The sequence below is a fragment of the Fulmarus glacialis genome, unplaced genomic scaffold (assembly GCF_000690835.1).
Source record: "Fulmarus glacialis isolate BGI_N327 unplaced genomic scaffold, ASM69083v1 scaffold12837, whole genome shotgun sequence".
NCBI classification, from domain to species: domain Eukaryota; kingdom Metazoa; phylum Chordata; class Aves; order Procellariiformes; family Procellariidae; genus Fulmarus; species Fulmarus glacialis.
The window spans coordinates 1326-13811 of NW_009222703.1; the positions used below are offsets into that span (position 1 = coordinate 1326).

General features: G+C 43.3%; 1 protein-coding gene across 2 annotated transcripts in view; it reads left to right on the top strand.

Moving 5' to 3' along the window:
* The first annotated feature begins 447 nt into the window (after positions 1-447).
* PUF60 (poly-U binding splicing factor 60KDa) overlaps positions 448-12486 on the top strand; it is a 21188-nt gene continuing 9149 nt past the window's right edge. The window contains exons 1-4 of one of the 2 annotated variants that reach the window (XM_009581553.1): positions 448-556; positions 5452-5547; positions 7294-7383; positions 8415-8465. In XM_009581553.1, coding sequence (XP_009579848.1) covers positions 5470-5547; positions 7294-7383; positions 8415-8465 — 219 coding nt within the window. In that variant the 5' untranslated portion in view covers positions 448-556; positions 5452-5469. Of the gene's footprint in view, positions 557-5450; positions 5548-7293; positions 7384-8414; positions 8466-12486 lie in introns of those variants that run through there. The other variant, XM_009581554.1, reaches the window with a different exon arrangement.

The following is a 12486-nucleotide window of genomic DNA, read 5'->3' on the forward strand; positions in this document are numbered from 1 at the left end:
CTAAAGAAATACATGAATAGTAAAAGGTCCTTGTGCACAGGAAGGCTTGCAAAGGTACAGAGTTTACAGCTGAATCCACAAAGATTTAGACAGTAAATAGAGGGAAAATACTTAAATGTATTTATATACGTGAAGAAGGACCTTTTCTGAAAAATAACCTATTGTGCAAGTAAAAACATTGCCTTTGACCAGGTGCTCAGGTGATGCTTCTTCCAGCTTCACTACTGGTGTGGGGTGTTGTAGCATGAAAATACTCAGATGAATACAGGTTCCCAAGCACTGATGCAGGTGGTAGAGCAAGGATCAAACTGAGTATACTGGCCAGGTACTTCTTCAGTCCTTTTTCCACCTCTGTTTTATTTGATCTTTGTGTTGTTTGCTTGTTATGGTTCCTAAAATAAACAAGATTCTGTGTTTTTCTTTCTCTTGTGTGTGTTTATACTTCAGAGAAATTCTCAGCCATGTAATAAATTTCCAACGAATGTGCCTGAACTCTTGGAGTTCAAACCACCTTAAAGGGCCAAGCAACGCTCAGAAGCAATGTTCATAGCAACAGGTATACAGTTTCTATTTATTTCTCTTTCAAAAGAAGCTCCTATTCTCCTGCTTCTGTTGTCAGCTTCTCTCCCATTTTTCTTGTTCCCTCCTAACTGTTACAGTGCATTTAAGTAAGGCAGTTTTCAAGGTGGCCGGCCTTAGTATAAAGCACCAACTGCTTTTCAACAGTTACTGTTACATTACTGCCTAGCAGACTCAAATTAATTGTGCTGAGCCTTTTTTTGGTGGTGGTATTACCCTCAGGTGCCAGGGAAGAGAGAAGCAATAGTCTCGGTTCTCTGTGAATGGTACTAGAGATTGGGATTATTTTACACAATCTGTTGCTTTTCACATAGACTGGAGTAACAGAGGGTGGTAGTCTTCTTGAAGAAACTCAGTGTTAAAGAGTACGTGACGATAAATTTCTGTTACAGCTGTACCATTGATCAGCAAAGGCATGTATCTTTGGTTTCTTTCCAGAGGGTTGCGTGGCGGCAAAGAGCTTGGAACCAGCAGTGCCTGGGTCTGGCTGGTTGGGTGTTCTTTGTCACTTCTAGATCACTTCATCATCCCTAGTTTTGATTTTACCCTGAATGCTGGAGATTGGATGTTATCAACCAGTTTTTGGAAGCTATGCCATTTAATGAGCTCAAATGTCTAAATTACATTAAATTAGATAGGTAATAGTCTTTATTTTTAAAGAATCATAACAAATTATAATAAATGGAGTAGCTCTTTTTATTGTGAAAGGTTAAATTTGATAGCCCTTCCACTATGGTTTTTTTCTCCCAAGTCTCATAGCTCCTGAATTGCAATAATTCAATTTTTAAAAGCTGAGAGGAAATGGAAATAGCAATAGAAAAAGGTGAGGGCTTTTTAAATTGTCTGCAGAAAACTAAAGAAGTCTCTGGAGTTAACTGTATGATAGCATATAGGTAAGATGTAAACAAATGGGAAGGGGAGCCAGGAGAGCTGGGTGGAAAACGTTTTTTCAGCCAGTTGGTTAAGAAGAAGAATGATTCTTTTTTTTTTTTTTTTAAATTATTTTTTGAATATTCCACAATCAAAATGAATCTTGGAGATGATGTAGCCTTCCTGTACCAAACAGATCACCATTACTGTATCGTTTTGCTGATACTTGTTTCCAATTTGCATGTGGACTATGCTATAGTATCTTTTGATTGGTAGTGTGCACTTGAGTGTCCCAATTCGCAGCCATTAAATGGTTCCAACTACCTCTGTCCTTATTCATGTGTCAGCTTTCTTTTGTTGCACTTTTATTCTCCTTAGGTCCTTGTGTGTTATTCAGTGTAGCTATGAACTGAAGGGACCGGTGAAGTAACTGCAACTCTAGAACGTTATATCCAGATACTTGTAGAATATGTTTTTATGTTAGGAGGGTTTATTTTGCATCTGCTCTATGTTCATTGATCCTAGAAAATGCTCACAAACCCCTTATGGTGAGCTTGAGACTGAATGCATAGAACCAGAAGTCTCAATTGTTGCTGTAAAATAGAGAGTAAGAATGATCTAGGACATACCTCTCTGAACATCAGCAAACTCATCCTGCAGCTTTCTTTACTTTCAAGGTAGGTGAGCTCCTGCTCCTCACCCTTAACAGTCTGACTAAAGAACAAAGGAAGCATTGTAGCCTGGTAGGAGGCAGCATGCAGGTTGCAGCCGCTGATAGACGGAGACCAGTGGGCTAATCTGGGAGAAACGTGGCAGTTGGTAAAGGCAGTGCTTAAAAAGCTCTTGTTTTCTACTATTAACTTAGGTTTTTCCCATGATAATTTTTATACTGAAACCAGTAGTGTTCACAGACACAAGTCTGTTCAGCCTAATCTGTGTCTACTATTGGACAAATTAGGGTATTTGTCCGTTCTGGTATTTTAAGTGGTTGATGGTGAACACTGAGTTGAGAGAAGAAATTAGTTCTGCTTTTGATGGATGATACGGACAGAACTTAACGTGAACAACAAGGGCAGGTGCAGATCCCGCCGCTTTAAGCCGAGAAGGCAGTGAGGTTGCAAAGTGGATGGTTCCAACAATGGGACCATCGTGCTGTAGTCACACTCTCACTTCTTCCTCTGTTGCATTGATTTGGTAGGAAAATAGAGTTCCCCCATGGTGCAGTGTGTGAATCAGTCAGATCAGTGCTGCTCTGCATCCTCAGAAGAAATGGACAAGATTCTGTTGGGAAGATGAACACAGTTTACCTCATGAGAAGTTGTTTCTAGTCCAATAGTCACTGCCACTTAGGTAAATGAATTGCCAGAGGATCTCAAGATAAAGAATGACTGGGCGATGTGATGGCAAATGTTGCATTTAATGTGTTAGAACATACAAAGCAATTGTGTATGCTGGGGAAGATAAACTGATTATGTGTGCACTGTGACAGGTTGTAAAATAGCTTGCTTTTTACTGCATGCACAAATTAGAGTTTATCTGCTTCAAAGGAATGTGACCCTACTTTATACCCAGTGAGTAAAATAAAAAATTTAGTTAATGAGCTGACTGAGCAGGATTTAGCATCAATCCCCCCGATCAGTTGGGGGAAAGGATTCGTGGCAGCCCTGCCTTGAGGGAAAAGTAGGTGCAGAGTCCCTCTGTGACAGCTTGGAGGGATGTCAGCTGGGGAGGTTTATTGTGCAGAACTCCATAATGTCACAGTCCTGCGTCCAGTGTATGGGCAACAAGAGCAAATGGGCCAGTAGATACAGCCGGGGATTGTAGCCTTCATGGTAGGGACTTAATGGTCTTGGTATTGAAGGGCTGTCACATTGAAGCTTCTGTTCTTACAGCTAGAACTTGTAATGACTATAGTAAAGCAGACACTTAGGAGGCCTTGAGTTTTGGGGCTCTTGTGCTCCGTGTTCCACTCCTTTTTAGTGGGAGGACTTGAGGATTGTTACCTTGGGCCTGGGCCTGTGCCAAGGTGCCTTCTGAGAAGCTGCTGCTTTTCTCCTCTCTGCTGCTGTTTACTTCTTGAACTTGGCGATTTCTGTTATTTCCATATAATTTTTAAAATCTAAATTATTACTCTAAATTGAGAATACCATGTGAATGTGCTTGAGCTTCATTTATACTCAGGTGGTAGCTGTCATTTACTGTGGAAAGAATTCATGTGGTTAAAGTATCTTAACTGTTTTGCACTTTTCCTCCCTGTCACAAACAGAACATTCTACATATCAATATATATATAGAAAAAATATGAAAATACCATAAATGAAAAATTGGACTGTCAGGGAACTTGTGATTCTGGAGGAAATGGGTGACTGGTCTGTTGTCTACTGACTATTATCGCAGTAGACACAGTGCAGGAACTGGGCTGGTGTTCTCCTGAGGAGTCAGATGTACAGTGTATGGCTCTCCTCGTGGAAATGTGTGTGTACTTTTACCTGAATCATTCTGCTATCACTAAGTGTATCTGACAGTTCTGTTATGTCTTGTTGAGAGTTGTTGCAGCAGCTCGTCTCTTTTATCAGTGTGTGTTCCCCTTTGCCTTGTGGTAGGATAAAGAGGATGCAGTGAAACACGCAATTTGTGTGCAGCCTTGATGGTAGGATCTTTTGCTTCTGAAAGACATGTTTTTCTCTCTGAGGCTTCAGATATAGCCAAAAAATAGTTTTTTGCTGTTCTGCATTTTGGTATTACATTCGTAAGACCTTGATGTACCTGTAAGGTTTTTTTTTTTTTTTCCTTTTTTCCCCTGGAGGAGATCATCAGTGGTCTTTCAGAGACATTTGTGCCCACAGGAAATGTCTAAGTCATTAGCCAGTACCACAAGTGCCATGAGCAAGCGATTGTTCTGAATGAATGGCAACCAAATTAGCGGGAATACTCGCTTTCCTTCTGCTAAAATGCCAATTACTTTGATACTACATCTTTTCCAAGTGACAGCTTTGTTCCTATGCCGGCAGAGCTGGCTTTGTTTTGCCATCTGAATGGGTTTGTTCCTTTTTTCTGTACTGTGCTTGTTACAGAGTGCTTACTTTTCTCTCTCTCTTTTTTTTTTTAACTGGAGAATTGAGACATCTGTTATAGGCTTTTGGTGATGAACCCTATTTTGACTGGAAATAATGTGATGGCACTTTTGGGGATACCAAGGAATAATACCCTGAGGATGCAAGTTAGTGGATGCTTACCAGAAAGACATAAACTGCTGAATCTCTTTAACCAAAACCAGGTTGATAGGTATACCTTAGAGAAACCTACTGTTACTTAACATGGTAGGAATAATTGACCAGTTGTTTCACAGGAATGGACTTCAGTGTAAAACGTGAGCATGAGGTAGAGAAGTCAGTAGAATACCTAAAACACAAAGAGGGCTAACATTTGTTAGCTACAAGTCGGTTCAGTGGCCCAGAAGCTTCTTTCTAGACCTATTCCGATGTTGGGTTTGGGAATCTGCATGGGCAGATAGTGTGCATCTCATACTAAGTATGAGAATAGTTCTTCTTTGTTACTCAGCACCTGGAACAGTATGTGAGATTTGGAAAAGTTTTAAAATCTTCTCTGAAAAGAGAACTTGAGAAACCAAGGATGACAAACCAGTATAGGAAGAGATGGAAGGAGAAAATAGATGGGTACATTTGACTGTTGAGAGGTAGGGTGGAGATGATATGAGTGAAGACTGGGGATTATTTCATTTTCTTTTAGCTGAAAATCTAAAAGTGGTTAGGGAACTCTTTAAGTATCCAACATGTTCATCACTTTGTATAATTGATGGGATAGCTCTCCCATAAGGAGTGGCTAGAATATTAACAGGTTTTCATTAATTACTAGTAGGTTTGGGAAGACTTTTTAGCCAACTATGACATTCTGACATTAAGTGTTTTGGGTTTCTGGGAATGAAGAAATTGGTCAGTTTTGTTAGAACAGTTTTTTCATGAGTATTTTCTATTTTCTCAGGGTACAGAGTCCATTAAGATGGAGAATGGACAAAGCACGGCAGCTAAGCTGGGGCTTCCTCCCCTCACACCAGAACAGCAGGAAGCTCTCCAGAAAGTGAGTAAACTTGATGTGAATTTGCTTCTTAGCACTCTTGTTTGTTTGGGTTTTTTTGGTTTGTTGTTTTTTTTCAAATGAGCATCTGTTACTGATGTTATAAAAGGGAGCTCACCTACCAAGAATATGTATGGGGGTAAAGGCCTTGCTGTGTGTGGATTCAGGCTTTCAAATTTGTGCCCAAGAATTATTTGTTTTGGTTTAGAGTTTATAGATGCTTTTGGGGAGCATGATACAGAATTTTCTGTTGGGGTGGGGAGAGTGTTTTTAATTTAAAAAAAAAAATCAGAATAATAAGTAAATAACATCTTAAGATCACATTGTAATTCTAAGACAATATGCAGCTGCCACAAAGTGTCTGCGAGGAGCAGCCTGTACTCCACAAGGAATAGGTTTCTGATAAGCTCCAGCTGGTCTTTTATTCTGTCCGCACAAGAACACATCACGAAATATCTCAGTTTTTCCCTTATGCTCTTTCCCATGTTGTTGTAAAGGGACCCAGTAGCAAGTATTTTCAACCCATTTGAGCCAACCTGTTTTAATGTAGATAAAATTTCAGTCCAGCTCTGATTTCTGGTTGTTGGTCCTGTTTTATGCAGCTGGTGGGGAGGTTACTGCTGACTTCTTCCCCATTTTCCTGATGGGAGTGAGTGAGGCCTGGCTTACTGAGAGGAGAGCAGAGTTGGGAAAAGAGGGGAAAGAAAACGAAACCAGGGAATGTGGGAACTGTGGGCTAGGTGTCTTCTGTATTCTGGTGAGGCAAGTACAGTATTGTTCTACGTAGGCTTTGCGTGAATGTTCCCGTAATGTTGAAGTTGCTTGTGTGTGTGTTGTTTGGCTCACAGTGTGAAACGGCCTCGTTTCCTCTGGCTTCTCCGTAGCTGACAGATGTAAATCCCCTTGTCCGTTTCCAGGTTTCCGAAGCACACGTCTCAAATCCACGGTTTAGAGCCTACCGTTCCCTGGCACCTCCCAAACACGTACAGCCATGGAAAGCAGGTGCCTGAGGGGTTGGCTGAATGTGTTTGTACCGTCCCCTGGGAATAGGCACATACGTGGGTATTAGGTTTCCCTTGACAAAGAGCCTCCATGTCAACACCACTGGGTGTAAAGCTCGGGCTTTGTCAAATTTGTAGAAGACTGAAAGAAAAAGACAAATCAGTCTTGTGTCTGCAGGCTAGGAACCAGAGGAGGAGAGCTGGAGCATTTTAGTGAACAAAAGCAGTGGGTTCTCCAAACTAGAATAGGCCAGATGTGGTAAGAAAAGAGAGGGGAAGTGCCCAGTCAAGACACTGGACATGGGGATTTGGAGCCCCCTTCCCTTTTGTAGAACCTCTTTGTCCAGATGTTCTCTGAGTGGAAAGGACTTGAAGGAGGCTTTCTGTCCTGCCCTCATCCCAGCAGGTAAGGTGCTATGGTGGGATCTAAGGGGCAGAGGGCGGAAGAGGGGAAATGCTAAGTGTGTAGTGCATGCTGCTTTCCTAACATTGCGTCTGCTGCAGATCCAATCCTCTGCTCAAATATTATGCTGTATTTCAGGGCTCACGACTCCGAGATGCAGACCAAGATGTTAGTAAGCTGTTGGCCGCTGGCTAATGTACAGTGCGTTAGTGCTTAGGGCTGGAGCGCCGAAAAGTTCCATTGGCAGCCCATTGTGTGGTTCTGGGGAACTGTGGTGTAAAATCAAACATCGTTCCCCGCTCTGTGGTATTGTCCTGTGACTACAGAGTCTGTATTTCTTTCTAGGCAAAGAAGTATGCGATGGAGCAGAGTATCAAGAGTGTGCTGGTGAAGCAAACCATCGCCCACCAGCAACAGCAGCTCACCAACCTTCAGGTGAGAGACCCTCTGAGATGCTCCTTCTGTGTCTTACTCTCCCCAACAAGGTGGAGTTCTTTTTGCACTTAGAACCAGAGCACAGCCCTGAGGCCTGCCCAGAGCCAGGTACATGCACTTGTGTTTCCACAGTGACATTGAAGTATACTGTCTTCAGCCCACTAAAGAAACCCCATTTACTTACCTGCACAAATTGCCCCCAAATTTCACTCATTCGAAGAGTAAATTTTTAAGAGTTTCTCTCCTGGCTGGGCAAATGCTTCTTGAAATGCCAGAAGCCAAAGGATTTGCTGTGGATTTCACTTTCAACTTAGATTTAAGGCGGTGTCTAGGGTTACTGGGAACAGTATCCTTTCACCATCTCTTCTGCTTGAAGGGAGGGTACCTGTCTCTCCTGTGTTATTGACAGTGCTACCCCATTTCCCTCCCCTTCACCCAGGTGCTCGCTCAATTTCAGAGAAGTTTCGTTGGCTATTCCTGCAAATGCTGGAATGCCTGTGTACTGGGAGAGCCCTTAACTGGTATTTAAATCTCCCTTCCTTCAGAGGGTTCTTGAACACATCTCACTGCCTTACTTCCTACTCAAAGTTAGGAAACCCAAAATAATGGCTTTGGGATGTTGCATTTTTTTTAATGAAGAATCACTGTGGGTGGGCTTGCCACATTAGGCAGCTCTGGCCTTTCAGGGCTGTGCATGTTTCTGAGTGTCTGACCTAGTTGAGGGGCTCCTTTTTAAATGCTGGGGGTGAATCAACGACAGTGGTTGCAGAGGTTACTATTGCCTTGAGTCCCCCCTGGGAGAAGACCCTGCTTCCTGAGGCAGTGGCAGCAGCACAACTCCACCCTGACCTGGTGGGACTGGAATCTGCAGGGTCCCAGCGCTGGACAGTCCTTGGGACCAGGCAGTGAGGGGCAAGGAAGGAGAGGCCTCTCTCGCAGGTTCCCTGTGCCGCCGCTCTGCTTGAGTTTTTACAAACAGCCGTAGTATGCTCAGCTCCAACAGACTGAACTCTGTCTTTACTGTCTTTCAGATGGCAGCAGTGACAATGGGCTTTGGAGATCCTCTCTCACCTTTACAATCGGTCAATAGACATATTCACTTCTTCTTGGGCACTTTGTCTTAGTCAGGGCCTAGAGTGGGGAAGTATGTAGTGGTAATACAATGCTCTTAATTCAACCCAGCACAACCCTCCCACATACCCACCTGTTATGGACAAGCACAACAAGCAGAGGCAAAGTGTAAACTCCCCAGAGGAAGACCCTAGGCTGGGTGCAGTCTGCTGTGACACTGGCAGTCGGGGTCCTGGAGTCAGTTGGCAAAGAAAGCTTTAGATTTCGAACAGTTCTGAACACACCTGTGAAATTGTGGGAGCTGCATTTCTAGGGATGCTACAGTTCTGAGGTCCTGACCTAAAACTAACTGCCAAGGTAACTCACAAATGGGCAATTTCTTACGAAGCAAACTCACAGCACCGGAGACCTGGCAGCTAAGGTGCTGGGGAGGACTGGGGCACTATAGGTTTGCAGAACATACTGTAGCCTGTAGAACATACTGTAAGACTGCTCTTACTGTGCATGTTTCCAGACTAGGTGAATATGGCATGTTTCAAGTAAAGTAAAAGCAGAATGGAAGTAACAGAACTGCAGGACTATTCAGAGAACCTGTGCAGTCCTTTAGTGCTGGAATTTCTAATCAGATGCCACAAAGAGCTTAATTAGCTGGATTATTCATCCCCTCCGTTTTCCTAGACGTGTTGGACAATGGCCACTGCAGAAAGTGTCCTATAAGCTCCACGCTGCATGCAAACGTTCATTTGTAAATTCATTTGAAAATTTGTAAATATTTTTCTATTGTGCTGGAATATAATATTTCTGCTTGGTGTAAAATGCAACCAGAGGCTTGTACTCCAAAATGAAAGATGCACTAAAACTAAAATCACCTGTTTTCCCTCCTTTAACACTGCCATAGTAAGGTAGTGTGTCAACAGCGGAGCCAAAATAAATTTTATGGGGGTGTGTAAGTTTGGAATGGAATAGAAGCATATATCTCGATGTGAATTTGGCATAGCTGGTTTCTGAACCCTCATGCCCAAGAAACTTCTACCAATTAATGTAGATGCTTACTTAATAGCATAACTCCATCAATTTGCTTAAAAATTTTTTTGGCTCATTATTCACAGCTGGGCAACAGGTGAAAAGCATGTACTGATAATGTAACAGGAAATGTTTAATTTCTCATTAGCCTCAAGGGCATAGTCAGTATTGTGAATCCTTTGCCTAAGACATTCCTCCCTCTCTAGGGAATCAGAGACTACTGCTGATGGGTCAGAACCTAGAAGCAGGAGTTTGCTCTGAATCATTCGGCTATGGTACAGTTCAAGTGTAGTTAGGATACCCTGTCCTCAGCAAATGCTTTATCCCAAAGCCCATCAGGAATGTAGAAAATGCAAACAGACCTCTGTCCAACACTTTTTCCTGTTGACAAGATTCATCAATTCCTACATGAAGGAAGTGCAGCCTGAATTCCTATTGCGGTATCTTAGTGCCTGAGATTAAAGCTTCCTGTCTACTTAATCCTTCAAGTATTACAGCTCAAAATTTCCATGTCACTTCAGCAAGATGAGCACAATTTCCTGGCGTTGTTGTATTAAAATTGAAGCTAGTGGCTATGTTTTTGCATCACCTCTTTTGTTTAAAGAAGTACTCCAAGATGATGTTTTGGCTTGTCCTTAAAATAACCTTCATAAGCACTGAACAGCAACATTACATAGATACAACTATTAGCTGCTGCCTTTATGAAGGTTGCAGATACTTTAAATTCCATTTTATCGGTGGAAAAAGAGGGCCAGTGGCCAGTAAAATCTACTTAGTGTAGCTAGTGAAAACAATGAGATTTCTAGCCAGGAGTTTCTGACACTGTCATTTGCTTAGTTCACAGGTGTACGATGCATCATTCCCCTAACTTGATGCTACCGATTCCTGTTAGTGATCCACATATGCCTGTAGGCATCATGGTCCACCTCAGTTCTGTGTTTTGTAGATCCAAATTTCTAATACGTTGCTGATGTAACAGAGTCCTCCTAGCTCCACCCCACCTATTCTGTTAGAATCTCTTCAGCAGGGTAAGATGTGGATTTCCTCCTGTAAAGGTTGCTGCCATGGGAGAGGACAAATGCCATTTTTCTTGCACCTGTTGCGTTGATAACTGAAAAGAAGGGAATGTCCTCTTTGTGTATATATAGACCCTTCAGAAGGTGAAAAAATCCCTCTGCCTGGTGCAAGGCTGCAGTGTCTTGTCTAGAAGCACCCCTAGTAAAACACTAAATTTTTATCACTGTCTGTGGCACCATGGGTGAGGCACTTCACTCAGACACTTTGGGTTGGAATGGTGATGGCTCTGAACCCATAAATGGACACACGACACAGACTGAGGGGCTACTGATCACTGCCTTTCCTGCACCAAAGCTGGGAACGTGTTGGAGAACCTGGGAGACAACACGTCAGCTGTCCTGCGTGTACACGTGCCATAGTCCTCCTAGTCACAGCATTGCAGAGTAAATTGAAAAACAGCTTATTTTAAACTGTGTGAAATACTTAAACCCAGTCAAGAGGCAAGCTTAATATCACTTCAGGAGCAGCAGTATGGGGTGAGAACCATTCCTGTTTATAGTATCCCTGCTGTATTGAATAATAGGAGTTGAACCTTTACAGTTTGTTTCCTCCTATGGTCAATGTCACTCACATATGGGTGCTATGGGGGAGAAGGATTTCTTCAGGTACAGTTTGTGTCCACGCTTCTGTGACTATCACAGATAAAATGCTGTCCCTTCTATTTTGCTATTTGAGTTGCAGCATCCCCGGACACGTCAGAGCTCATTGTGCTCATGCTTGTTACAGCATTCTGAATAGCAGGCCTCCTGTAAAGGCCTTGATTAAAGACCCTCTTAAACAGTGTTGGTGGGGAAGAGGTGGTTGTTCAGAGCTCCCTGCTTTGGTGCCAAGCACTGTGGTGCTGGGAAGAGAGAGAGGCATCGAGCTTAAAGCTGCATTTGCCTACTCTGCAACAATCCGTAGCCCTTACTGCTTTACATTTGTTCCATCTGTTCCACGCAGAACAGGAATGAAGCCCTGTGCATATCTCCAACGCACTGTAATTCAGTCTTGCTGATCATAGGGAGCTGCCTCTACAGAGACCTAATTTCTGCCTTGGTCCCAAGACGTGCTGCTAGGATATGCTGGCTAAACCTGGGATTTTTCGTAGGCAGCGTCTTCCTAGAATAATGTTCATTAGTAGTAGCAATTCTAGAATTGCAATAAGGGTGAAAAACTGCTTTTTTGGATACCTGCTGTAAGAAATTTCTGGATTTGTCTTGCAAACAGGTTTTCAGGCATACTTAGGAGAAAATAGCACAGAGACCTTCTCTGCACCGAAACTGATAAGGGCGGAGTCTTTGGGGGCTGCACCACTATCTGAGCCAGTAACAACAGGCAGTGATAAGTACTAGCACCACACACTTAACCAAGAAGTTTCATTTAACCATTTAATTTCTTTTGCTTTGCTTTTGAACTGTGCGGTGGAAGTGGTGCCTAGTACTGGATCTTGTACTGCCTGGGGCGGGGTGGGGGAGGAGGTGGTGTGTGATGCTTGAGGGAGTGGGGAGGAGGTACCCAATTCCAGATCCTTTGCTGCCTGGGAGAATGGGGGGGGGGGGGGGGGGTGCCCGATATTGGATCTCTTGCTGCCCCTTGCGGGAGGGAATGGGAGGGGTTGCTAATAGTGTCTAGAATTGAGACCTTTGCTGCCTGGAGGGGGAAGCTGTCCTAGAATGAAGTTATTTCCTCCTCCTGCAAGTGTTGCTGGAGATGTGATCAGGCTGGGGAGGGTTAGACCTTATCGGTGGGGTTGGAATTCAGGCTCCTGAGGTGGCAGACCCCATCAAAGATTTGACTGCCCCTGGGAGTGAGCTGTACTGCTTATCCGCTCCAGCAGTCTGTGCATTGAGCAGGAAAATACTTCTTTATTACTACGTGTGCCAGGCTGTGCTGCAGCCCAGTGAGGAGCTACCTGATGGTGGGTCATAGCTCCTGGGAGGGAAGGAGGAA